General features: G+C 42.2%; 1 protein-coding gene across 1 annotated transcript in view; it reads left to right on the forward strand.

The window, feature by feature from the left end:
* The window catches only part of LOC311040606 (receptor tyrosine-protein kinase erbB-4-like), a gene marked incomplete at its 3' end in the record, with an annotated part of 466936 nt that overhangs the window by 438783 nt on the left and 16032 nt on the right, over positions 1-12121 (forward strand). The window contains exons 22-23 of the mRNA XM_084050936.1: positions 4391-4466; positions 6399-6545. Of these exons, the coding sequence (XP_083907062.1) occupies positions 4391-4466; positions 6399-6545 (223 nt within the window). The remainder of the gene's footprint in view (positions 1-4390; positions 4467-6398; positions 6546-12121) is intronic.

A 12121-nucleotide genomic window follows, 5' to 3' on the forward strand; every position in this document is an offset into this window, starting at 1 on the left:
TTGGAATTATATTGTTTTAAAGCGAACATTTTTAACTCTATTCTTTGCTTCTGGGGGTCCCTGGAACAAAGTATTTTGAGATGGGGGTTGGCGGCCAAATACATATAATGTTGGGGGTCCTTGACATGAAAAAGTTTGAGCACCACTGATATAGAAACATACGTTTTTCAGAAAACTGTTGGGATTTAATTAGAAGACATTTTGTAGAATCGGCTTCAGGTCTTAATGGGTTAATAGTGGAAGCCATGGAATCCATGATTAAACAATAACAAAAGACTCAATTGTTTATACTGTACATAATGTCTACAGTGCTTATGCTGACGATAAATCAGTGATGTTTTGAACTCTGTTTCACAAAGGCTGCTCAGAGTCGGTTCGCCTCCGAAAGTTTTGCAAACTCAAGTCGGCTGGATGGACATGTTATTGGAATGTAGAACAGAACAGAAAAGATCAGATCACATGCATTATTCATCCCTCACATCCCGCAGCCAGCCTCGCTGACAATTTAATTATTAATACTTTTGTTTTAATAAAAAAGATTTTCATCAACTCCGGTGAACTTATCAGGCCGTGGAATTTGATTTACATGTACTTCATCTCAGCAAATAGCGGTACCGCAGTTTCCATCAGCTTGTTTTGTTTTGGGTGGGCGGGCGGGGTGGGTGGCGTTGGGGTTTTTGCGGGGGCGTGCGTCACTGTGGGGACTTGGTATGCAGATTGGCTGTGTGTCTATTGCTTTTATTAGATTGCCTTGTTCAGCTCTGTTTATTTGACTGGATGTCAAGTCTGTAATATGTGACTCAGAAATCCGGTCACACTCGAGTTTACGTCCACACGTAACTCAGGTTATTAACCCATCTGTTAATCTATTGAAATATATTAAGTAGTACTTAATTAGTTAGTGATTGTTTGTACACAGTAATATTGTGCAAACAGTTGATGCTGGTGTTAAGAGGGTGTGCCAACTCAGTAAGAACAATGCAAGTGTTATTCAATGGTAATCACCTGTGTATTACTCTTCAAATGCAGATACACGATCACCCTACAGTATGTGTAATAATATTTGTTAATAGCCTGACCAATGCCAGATTTGTGGGCCACAATCCCGATTTTGGAGAGTGCCACATTTCTTTCATCAATATTTCATCAAAAGGTGCCGAATCATTTCTATTTAATTTAAAAAATCAATTTGTAAAAAAAAAAGATTTCATCAAAGATTTCTTTTATAAATAGACAATTAAAAAATAACTACAAGCCCATGCCCCAGTCTCGTTGCAACATTTTGTGAGCCTGTAGATCTGCTATTTTTTGTAGATTTCTATAATGACATGCCCAAACTATTGGGAAAAGTGGTTAAAACACATTGCCTGCATAACTACGAATACCAATGCTGTCAAAAAGTCAAATTATGGCCCCATATTTGCTTAGAATTTTGCACTTCTCTCACCATGTGGGCTTCTAGTCATCAGCATGATACATGGTTGATGCTGTCAGGAGATATTGATGCAGTGGGGCAAGAACCTTGTATCTCCATATAAAAACCTTGTATGTTTTTTTCATAAATGAATGCCCTGCTTCATCATGCAAGAGTGTGTCGCACAGAAGTAGTGAAAATAGCAGATCTACAAGCTTGCAATGCGGCGACACATTTTGAACGTGTAGATCAGCTATTTTCACTACTTTTTAATATTTTTAAAATAATAAAAAAGGAACGGTTTTGGACATACAAGGTTTCTGCCTGACGGAAGCAATATATAAACACTCTTCCAGTAAAAAAAAAAGCAGACCGGGCCAGTGGGGACAAATCAACCCCAGTGACATGTCACCAACCGAGGGCTTTCATTTCCCTTCTTCCTGTTCATTTCCCCGAAGAGAGAGAGAGACGGAGAGTGAAAGAGAGAGAGTGAGAGAGAGAGAGAGAGAGAGAGAGAGAGAGAGAGAGGAGGAGGAGGAGGGGGGGGGGGGAGAGGGTTAGAGAGAGAGAGACTGCATGAGAGGTTCCCAGAAAACAGGAGGTGCTCCGACTGTGCTAAATGCTGTGTGTGTGTGTGTGTGTGTGTGTGTGTGTGTGTGTGTGTGTGTGTGTGTGTGTGTGTGTGTGTGTGTGTGTGTGTGTGTGTGTGTGTGTGTGTGTGTGTGTGTGTGTGTGTGTGTGTGTGTGTGTGTGTGTGTGCAGTACATGCATGCGTCATGTTTCTGTGTATTCAATAAAACATATAGTGGCACTATCGCAGTACGTCGGGTAATTGGTTTGCTCAGCGGTCTCTACATAGTTGAACACAAGCCCTCTGCGGTGAGTGTGGAAATCGTATGAAACGGCCGCGCTATGCAACACGCCATTGTCCTATAGCTATAGTCCAGCGATTCTCAACCTGTGGGTCTGGGCCCACTGGTGGGCCTTGAGGATATTGCAAGTGGGCCCCTGAACAATTGGCGAAACGTTGATATTTTATTGATAATAAACATATTAAATACATTTATGTAAAAAAAAAAAAACTTCATGTAGGCTATGTTTTATTTAAAACCTTGAAAAATATGTTTCATTGTGATAAATAGGTTCTTAAAGTACTGTATATTGATCCAAGCCGGAATATATAATCGATTGATTCATCATTAACATGCAAACGGCCCACTTAACACGTTAAGTTCAAATCGGCCCCTGATCCAGAAAAGGTTGTGAACCATTGTCCTGATCAGACAGGCCACAGACTTTGCTGGTAATTTGCGGGCGAATCATCGATACCAGATCCATGTAATACCTCACAGACATGCACACCTCCCGTCGATGGCTGCGGAGTAAGACGTTTGCTAATCGATGGCAGTACTCGGAAAATTATTGACTTTTTAAAAAAAGCGAGTACATGCTCGAAAGCATTTTTCAATTCTCCCATGTACAGTAGTACAAGGAGGTTATATTAAGTGAAAGGGCTATTTGTTAGAACAAAATACCACGGTGGTTATAATCGCTGTTTTGTTTTAGCATCTTTTCCTCATTCTTTCCCATCGGTCTTTCTAGTTTAGTAAACGCTTTGTTCGCTGTGAATGCTCTTTCTCTTTCCCTACACCGCCCGCCCACTGTCCTTCACCTTTCTCTCTTTCAAAAAAAAAGTGTATTTAAAAACTATTTATGGAGCCAGACCTTGTTTTCTTTCTTCTGTATAAACAAATTGAGAAAGATAATTGTCTCTATTGACTATTTAATGCAATAAATTAATGAATAATTTACCCACACGCTTATCTTTTTCTTATTCTCCTGGCAAACGTTCTCTCTCCGATTCCCTCTCAATTCACCCCTCTCTTTCTCTTTCTCCCTCTCTCAAGCGTCCATCTCTCTTCTTCTCTTGTTTCATCTCTCTCTCTCTCCGTCCTTTTCTTTGATCTCTCTCCCTCCATCCCATTGATTCCGTTCCTCTTGTCTCTCTCTCTCCTGCTACGTAATATAAACTTCTCTCTCTTACCCCTCAAAGAGCAGCTATTGAGCTAGTCTCAAGTTATAAGTATCCGGGGCTTCCAGATCGACCGCCAAATAGCTTTTAAACTCCACATCTCAAGCCTGTAGTCTCTAAGCTCAAGATGAAGTTAGGGGGTTTTATTATAGGAATAATAAATCATGCTTTTCTCATGGAGACAGGGAATGCCTGGTGCCATCAACCATCTTAACTCTTCTTGACCATTGGTGGGCCTGTACTGTACATGCATATACACTTCTGCTCAATGTCTGCATCATTAAATTCTGTGTATCATTGTTAGGGCTGTGAATCTTCTGCTATCTCACGATTCCATTCGATTCCCAATCAGTTTAATCCAAACTATTATATTGTTTTCATCTGGACTTTAACAACCAAGTGTAGCCTATTTATTTCCGACAGCTCAGAGAGGGTCTTGTCTTTGATGGAATCTTAGATTAGGTGTAATTCTGTTTGATGCAGAAACACAACATGTTTGCAAGTAACATTAACGATTGTCAACGAGCGTCAGCTGGACAGTGACACACACACCTCAGCTGTGCTGAACTGAAAGTGACTGGAGTTAGTTAAAAAGCCCTTGAATATATCTGAAGACATGATAATGTTCACTGTGATTATGGTAAGCTTACATTTCATATCACAAACACCATAGAGTAAAAACTCCTGTAACTTTAACCAGCAAAAGAAATGAAAAATCTAAACTCTATATCCATGGACATTACAACCTTCACTCGCATGATGTTTTGACCTTTGAGCTGTTCCATATGTATATTTGTTTTTTATTGTGTTGCCCTCTTGACCAGGTCCGTCTTGCAAAAAGAGATTCCATATCTCAATGTAAGTCTCGCGGGTTCAATAAAGGTTAAATAAATACAAAAACAATAATACGATCCCTCCGTCCCTCTCTCTCTCCTCTCCCTCAGATGCCCATCAAGTGGATGGCTCTGGAGTGCATCCACTACAGGAAGTTCACCCATCAGAGTGACGTGTGGAGTTACGGTAGGCGCTTATGATGAAAATGCCATTAACGGTAATGCATCTGTACAAGGATCCTACAGGGAACAAGGCATCCATGCCTTCGTTTTGCATAAAAACCATAGCGGGGTACGAATGAGGGAAGCCACTTCACTTCCTGTTTTCAGCATGTCGAATGCAGGTTCATGCCACAGGCTTAGGGGTGTGGATTTCAGGGCTTTATGGGGGGGATTGGTGGGTGATAGGGGAGAGAGGTGTATTTTCCTCTCAAGCTTTTGTGGTATTTTTCTCTCCAATAGGCTCTGTGCACAGCAGCCATATTATCACTTCCTTCACAGGTGTTACCAATGATACTAATGAAGGCTCTGTTCAATTTAGTCTAGCACAGTGGTTCTCAGATTATTCAATTTCCTTGACCCCCATAACTCTGAGAGACCCAGAAGGGTCCATTTGGTTCCATTTGTACACTCTCAGAGTTACACACCCTTAAGAGGCCATTTGTAAACCCCTTAAGGAACCATGAGGGTCCCTGGACCCACATTTTAGACCCACTGGTGTAGCAGAGTGTTTCCAGTGAGCCAACATGCACAACATCGGCACCCTGACTCTGTTTGACCAGAATGGAACAGAGCCTTCATTAGTATCATTGGTAACACCTGTGAGGTTCTTCACAATATGGCTGCCGTGCATAGAGCCTATTGCTGAGAAGAGCTCGGGTAGCGCATTGGTAAATTCCCTGCCCGCCACCACGGAGGTCTTGGGTTCGAATCCACCGCGGTGCACTCGGCTTTGTCAAGCGTCTACAACACAAACACAATTGGCCTGTGTTCGGGGGAGGGAAGCCTACGGGCTGGGGCAGCACCTGTCAGCAGGGAGTGTTGGACGGGAGGAGTAGCGAAGTGCTCTACATACTCCCGGTGGGGGCTCCTCACTGATAGGTGAGTTAGTAGGACATAACAGCAGTGACAACACAGAAAGGTCTGTGGGGAGGAATCAATTGGCATAACGACTAAATTGGGGAGGAAAAGGGGGAAAAAGTGCCACCCGGGGGTTTAGCCCCCCTATTGGCAAGGTTCAAGGGATGGCAATATTGATTGCTCAGTCAGTTGATCATATGGTTGGTTGTGGGACCCATGAGGGTGGTGTTGGGCTCCCTTTGATGTCGCTTGGCCCTTCCACCCACGTACAGTATATATATGGGGCTTCTAGTGTATTTCATACATGTTGAACTGCTAGTGATTTAGAAGGATCCCTGGCTAATAAGCCAAATATGCCTTAACCCATTAAGACCTGAGGCTGATTAAAACATTTTTTTTCTAAATCCTAACGCTTAAAAAAAATACATATATTCAAAGATTTGCACACATTTTCACAATTAAAAAAAATTGCAGATCTACAAGCTCATAGCGCGGCACTCGGTGCCGCGCTGTGAGCTTGTATATCTGCTATTTTTGAATAGAAATCAAAAAATGACACAGACGCGTTCCCGGTCTTAATGGGTTAATACATTATAATTGCCCTCTACAACTAAAACAAAAGTTTTAGAACACCTTAAATATTTAATGTGTTTTAGAAACGGTTCATCTTTTACTCCAGAGGGGCAATGCCCGTCGCAAGTTGATGATGTCATTTTACTCAAGAGGGGCAATGCCCGTCGCAAGTTGATGATGTCATGTGTCCATGTGTGGTCTAGCCCGACGGGATTTATGGAATGCATGTGCAAAAAAAAACAACATAAAAAATATTGATTTGATGCTCATATTAACCGTGGGAAGTATTAAGTTTGTTTTTTATTTACTACCCGGTGGCTGCGGAACTCTCAACTCCACCCACACAAAAAGCTCTCCTTTCTCTGTCTCCTCTGCCATGTGGGGGTCGATCAATGGATCTATCTTTCGCTCTCTCTCTCTCTCTGGCTCACCTCTCGCGCCCTCTGATCCCCCCCCCCCCCCCCAGGTGTGACCATCTGGGAGCTGATGACGTTCGGGGGCAAGCCGTACGACGGCATCCCCACGCGGGAGATCCCCGACATCCTGGAGAAAGGAGAGCGCCTGCCTCAGCCACCCATCTGCACCATAGACGTCTACATGGTCATGGTCAAGTGTGAGTAAAGCTGCACGTGCGCACACAAGCAAGCGAGCTGGCATATAGGCTTACATGCTCAGTGGTGGAAAAAAAGTACTCATGTGTTTTACTTAAGCAAAAGTATCAATACTGCAATGTAGAAATGTAGAAATACTCCGTTACAAGTAAAATTCCAGAATTCAAAATGTACTTTCAAAAGTAAAAGTATTCATTTGGCAGAATGTCCCATTTCACAAGTTCAAAATGTATAAGAATAGTAGATAGGCTATGTTCAAATGGTCAAAGTGTGTATAGGGCTGAAGTGGTTAATGTATGTTTTGTGATAACAATCTAAATCTGCAAAGTAAGTCGTAACTAAAGCTGTCAAATAATTGTAGTGGAGTAAAAAGTTAAAGTATTGAAATTTGGAAATACTGAAGAAAGTAAAAATACCAAAACAAATTTGCTTGTGTAAATGTACTTGCCGCACACAAAAGTTCATAAATGTTCTCACATTTTAAAAGATCATTTTGTAATAGCAGATCTACAAGCTCACAACGCCTGGTGACGCAACGCGTTGGGACCTTGTAGATTTGATGTATCCATGCAACACCGTCGTGCGGCCTTATATCGCGCCGCACGAAAAAGTGTAAAATAGGCCTTTAAGTGGTTAATAAGAGGATGAATGAGAGATGTGAAGCCAACGTGTTGAGACGGAGATGAGAGGAGGGGAGGAGGGGGGAGGGGGGAGGGGGGATGGGGGGGTATCTGTGGGACGCATGCCGTGGGACGGCGAACTGAAAATGAAAGTGAAAGTGACAAAACGACAGATCATAAGCCCAGGCTTTTCCATCCCAGAGGTGTCGCGAGGCACCGTTTGGGGCTCCCCCGAATAATATGGAGATGGGGGTCTGTTAGGAAAAAAAACTCCCTAATTAACCCATTGAGACCGGGAATGGCATCTGTGTTGTAGATCTGCTATTTTTTTTTAAATCATGAAAATCTCATGAAGATTTGTGAAAATCTTGGAATAGATATATTTTGAAAGCGAACATTTGTAACTCAAATCTTTGCCTCTGGGGATTCTTCTAAATCCTAACAGTTACAAAATGTTGCTATAATCAGTGGTTCTCAAACTTTGTCATGTCAAGGACCACCCAAAATGATATGTATTTGGCCTCGGACCCCCATCTCAAAATATTTTGTTCCAGGGACCCCCCAGAAGCAAAGATTTGAGTTACAAATGTTCGCTTAAAAAGATTTGCACCGATTTTCCAAAAATAGCAGCCGCGCTACGAGCTTGCAGATCTGCTATTTTTGAATAGCCAAAGGAATCTAAAAATGACACACAGGCGCGTTCCCGGTCCTAATGGGTTAAACTTGAATGACTGTAATAATATAATGATAGTCGGTTTCAAATGATTTTCTCTCTCGGGCTGGCACAGAAGCCACCAGGAAATGCCCCGCGGCCTCATTAGCTTATGAAAATATGTCACCGCGACCACCTGGATTTCTTGTCCCTTTGAGGGGAATGCTCAACATTGTACACATTATCTTTATGTGGACGAAACGACGGTAGTGTGGGTATGGAGTCAAGTAAGCATGTGCGCTATGCATTTTACTGTACTGTGTATTAATGAACTAACAGTAGTGTTATATGGAGTCAAGTAGCATGTGCGGTATGCATTTTACTGTACTGTGTATTAATGAACTAACAGTAGTGTTATATGGAGTCAAGTAGCATGTGCGGTATGCATTTTACTGTACTGTATATTAATGAACTAACGGTAGTGTGAGTCAAGTACCATGTATGCATTTTACTGTACTACGGGTGAAACGAGCCATGTATTGAGTACTGTAGCCAATTATCTGTACTCTTCTCTTTTTTTTGTAGCCAATTATGTTAGCAGTGTGGTATAGAGTCAAGTAGCATGTATGCATTTTCCTGAATAATGATGAAACCGACAGAAGCCATGTATTTGTTTTAGTACAGGGCAGTAGCCAATTATTTTACCCCTTTTTCCTCCCCCAGTTTTACTGTAGTCGTTATGCCCATGAATCTCTCCCCACACAATTATGTGTTGCCACCGCTGTTGTACCCCACTGGCTCACAGTGGTGTAAAGTGACTAAGTACACGTACTGAACTACTGTACTTAAGTACACATTTGAGGAATCTTTACTTTACTGGAGTATTTTCAATTTTCAGTTCTTTAACTTCTACTCCACTACATCTCAGAGGCAAATATTGTACTTTTACTCCACTACAATTATTTGAAAACTTTAGTTACGAGTTACTTTGCTGATCTAAATCATTATATTATAAAACATACATTAACCACTTTAGCCCTATTTTATACATAGGCTATTTGAAAATAGCCGATCTACAAGCTCACAATGCGTCGCGACGCATTGTGAGCTTGTAGATCTGCTATTTTCAAATATTGTAGTACTTTTACTTTTGGTACCTTAAGTATATTTTGATGCCAATACTTTTGTACTTTTACTCAAGTACATTTTGAATACTGGACGTGTACGTGTAACAGAGTATTTCTGCATTGTGGTATCGATACTTTTACTTAAGTAAAACATTTGAGTACTTTGTCCACCACTGCTGACTCCCCTGCTAGTCCTCCTCCGTTCAACACCCCTCACTGGCAGGCGTCGCCCCAGGCCGTAGGAGTTAGCCTGGCATGGCCAGACTAATATCACTGGGTAGATATTAGTCTGGAATCTTTGTGTGGAACCTGCATTTCCGAGGGGCAAATTAAAAAAAATTCCCTGGTGATAAACCCGCCTCATATTTGCCCTGATGGTCCCTCACAACTTCAGAGGGAGAGAAATACAATCTCTATTGAGAGGGTCCAGACCTAATCTGCCACGGCAATTGTTTTTTGCAATGGCAGATTCGTCTGGAACCAGGAGTACTGCCCCCTCCCACCTTCACTACCAGAAATTGGGCCTCTTCCTTAACTTGGTCTTACCAATTATGCCAATTAAGGCTCTGTTCCATTCTGGTTCGAACAGAGTCAGGGTGCTGATATTGTGCATGTTGGCTCACTTGGAAAGACTCTGCTACACCAGTGGGTCTCAAATTGGGGTCCAGGGACCCTCATGGTTCCTTGAGGGGGTTCCAAATGGCCCCTTACGGGTGTGTAACTCTGAGAGTGTACGAATGGAACCAAATGGACCATTGGTTCCGATTAGTTCCATTTGTACACTCTCAGAGTTACGTGTGTAAAGGTTGAGAACCACTGTGCTACACTAAATGGAAGCTTGCTTTAGTATCAGTGGTAACACCTGTGAGGGAAGTAAGGAAGAGGCCCAATTTCTTTCCAATATGGCTGCTGTGCATAGAGCCTATATGTGTTCATATATTGTAGATTCTCAGCCAAACTGGAGGCACACTCTTTTACTGAATGACCTGTGTGATGTGGAGCCAAGTACCATGCTTATAACTCAGTTTTCAGTGAATTAGAATGTCCTGGTCTCAGGAGCGGGTTTGGGTGTCTGTTGTTGTTTGACATGTTTCACTTCGCCCTCAATCTGGGAACCCATTCGGTAAAAAAAAACAAAAAAACGTTTTGGCCCCTCCCCTTTCCTAATCAGCTTCCTCCCGGATGCTTTTGTGTTTGTGTTTTAACAACAACACTACATGTTTAGGGCAGTGGTGCTGACAGATTCTGCTGTTAGCGGAATCTGTCTCGAGAGATTACTTCGCTCTTGATCCCCTGGGAATACCCCTGGAAATACTTGAGTAAAAGTGTTGCTTTACACCACTTAACACACACTCACAAAATTAACTTGCCAGTCAAGCGTCACTGAGTGGCACTTGTGGGAGGGACCAGTCAACCAATAATGAGCTGGCAGGAAACGAACAAAAAAAACACAACATTAATCCTAATTACATGTTGACTGCGAGCTGTTGTTTGTGATTTGATTGGCGGTCGCGCCGCGCGTCCCGGTGCCTTGGCTCAATATTGATGGAGATGGAGTGGATTTTGATTGGCCAGAGTGATTGCACCTCGTTTAGGTAATGTGCCGCATGTGGTCTCAGAGAAGAGGAAAGGAGATGAACAGAGAAGAGGGATAAGCAAGCGAAAGGATAATGGCTGGTGTGAGGAGTTCCTTTCAAGGGTATTTCTAAATGTATCCTATACGAAAGGGGGGAAAAAACAAGACTAAAGAGCCTAAAAGCCACACTAGTACAGTACCTACGGCAATGTAGAAGTACTCTGTACTATATTGTTGCCTGACAGCGATATACATCTTCTCCAGTAGCTTTAGAAAATGCTTTAAAAAAAGAGGCAACATTATTGTAGACTGTTTACCCTCCCATGGCTAAAAATGAACTCATCAGCTTAGAGATACTGTATCTGTCTATATAAAAATGAACATCCGCCACATCGCCGCTATATCCGGCTAACTGTACCTGATCAATTTTTGACACTGCTGTGAGGAATGCAGTCCACTGAACAAACAGGTGTAGACAGCCAATATCTTAGCACTCAGTCAACATACGGATGTAATTGGCTGTCATCTGCACCACTGCACGCAAGCCAGTAATTGGGAATCTGACATGGTACTGTTTAGTTCCCATTTAACATGCTAAAGATGTTACGCTGACTTCTATGAGTCACCCAGTTGATGTTTCCATGCGCGTGCACGCACACACGCACATACAATACACATACTCTACAGCAGTGGTTTTCAACCTTTTTCATGCCAAGGACCCCTAAATTGTTATACATTATACATTTGGCCGCATTTGACCATTTGAAAATGTTTTGTGCAAGGGACCGCCAAAAATATATAAATATTCAAAGATATGCACACTTTTTCAAGGTTTTTCAAAAATAGCCAAAACGAAGTGGTTAAAATGATTCTGACGTGATGCTAACTCATTTTGCTGGGGAACCCTGGTACTCCCCCAAGGACCACTGGTGGTCCCCGGACCACTTGTTGAAAACCACTGCTCTACAGTCACACAGTCTGGCTTGAAAAGACACGTTGTACAAATAGCTTTTTAGCTGGTATTTATCCATAGTAAGCAGGTTAACTATCCAACAGTTTGATATGCATCAGTCCATGGACCCACATTTGATAACATTTTTTTTGTTTTAATCTCTGGGAACCCCAATCTACACTGTGAAATCCTACCAACTGTAAGGGTCCATTTGGTTCCATTTGTACACTCTCTAGAATACAGACCCATTTTAGTTGCTATCCGTCATTTAGCTGGGAACCCCCTGGAACACCCTCAAGGACCCCCGGGGCGTCCCTGCACCCCACGTTGAGAACCAGGGGTCTACAGTAGTGATTCTCAACCTGTTGGCCAGGGTCAAATCCCATTTTATAATGATAGTATAACAACCAAGAAGAGTAGAAACTTAGTAACTTTGTGTTTGAGGACAGAGGAATTCAAGACATTATGATCATTATCAGTGGTCCTTTGAGGAGGCTTATGCTTCAATTCCAAAAGTACTTCAAGCTTTACCCATTAAGACCTGAGGCAATTCTTAAAAATGTTTTCTTTGAAAAAAATCAAAAAAATGTTTTTTCACGATTTTTCAAAAATAGCAGATCTACAAGCTCATAGCGCGGCACTCGGTGCCGC

This window comes from Gymnoscopelus microlampas, assembly GCF_963454915.1.
Source record: "Gymnoscopelus microlampas genome assembly, chromosome: 24".
NCBI classification, from domain to species: Eukaryota; Metazoa; Chordata; class Actinopteri; order Myctophiformes; family Myctophidae; genus Gymnoscopelus; species Gymnoscopelus microlampas.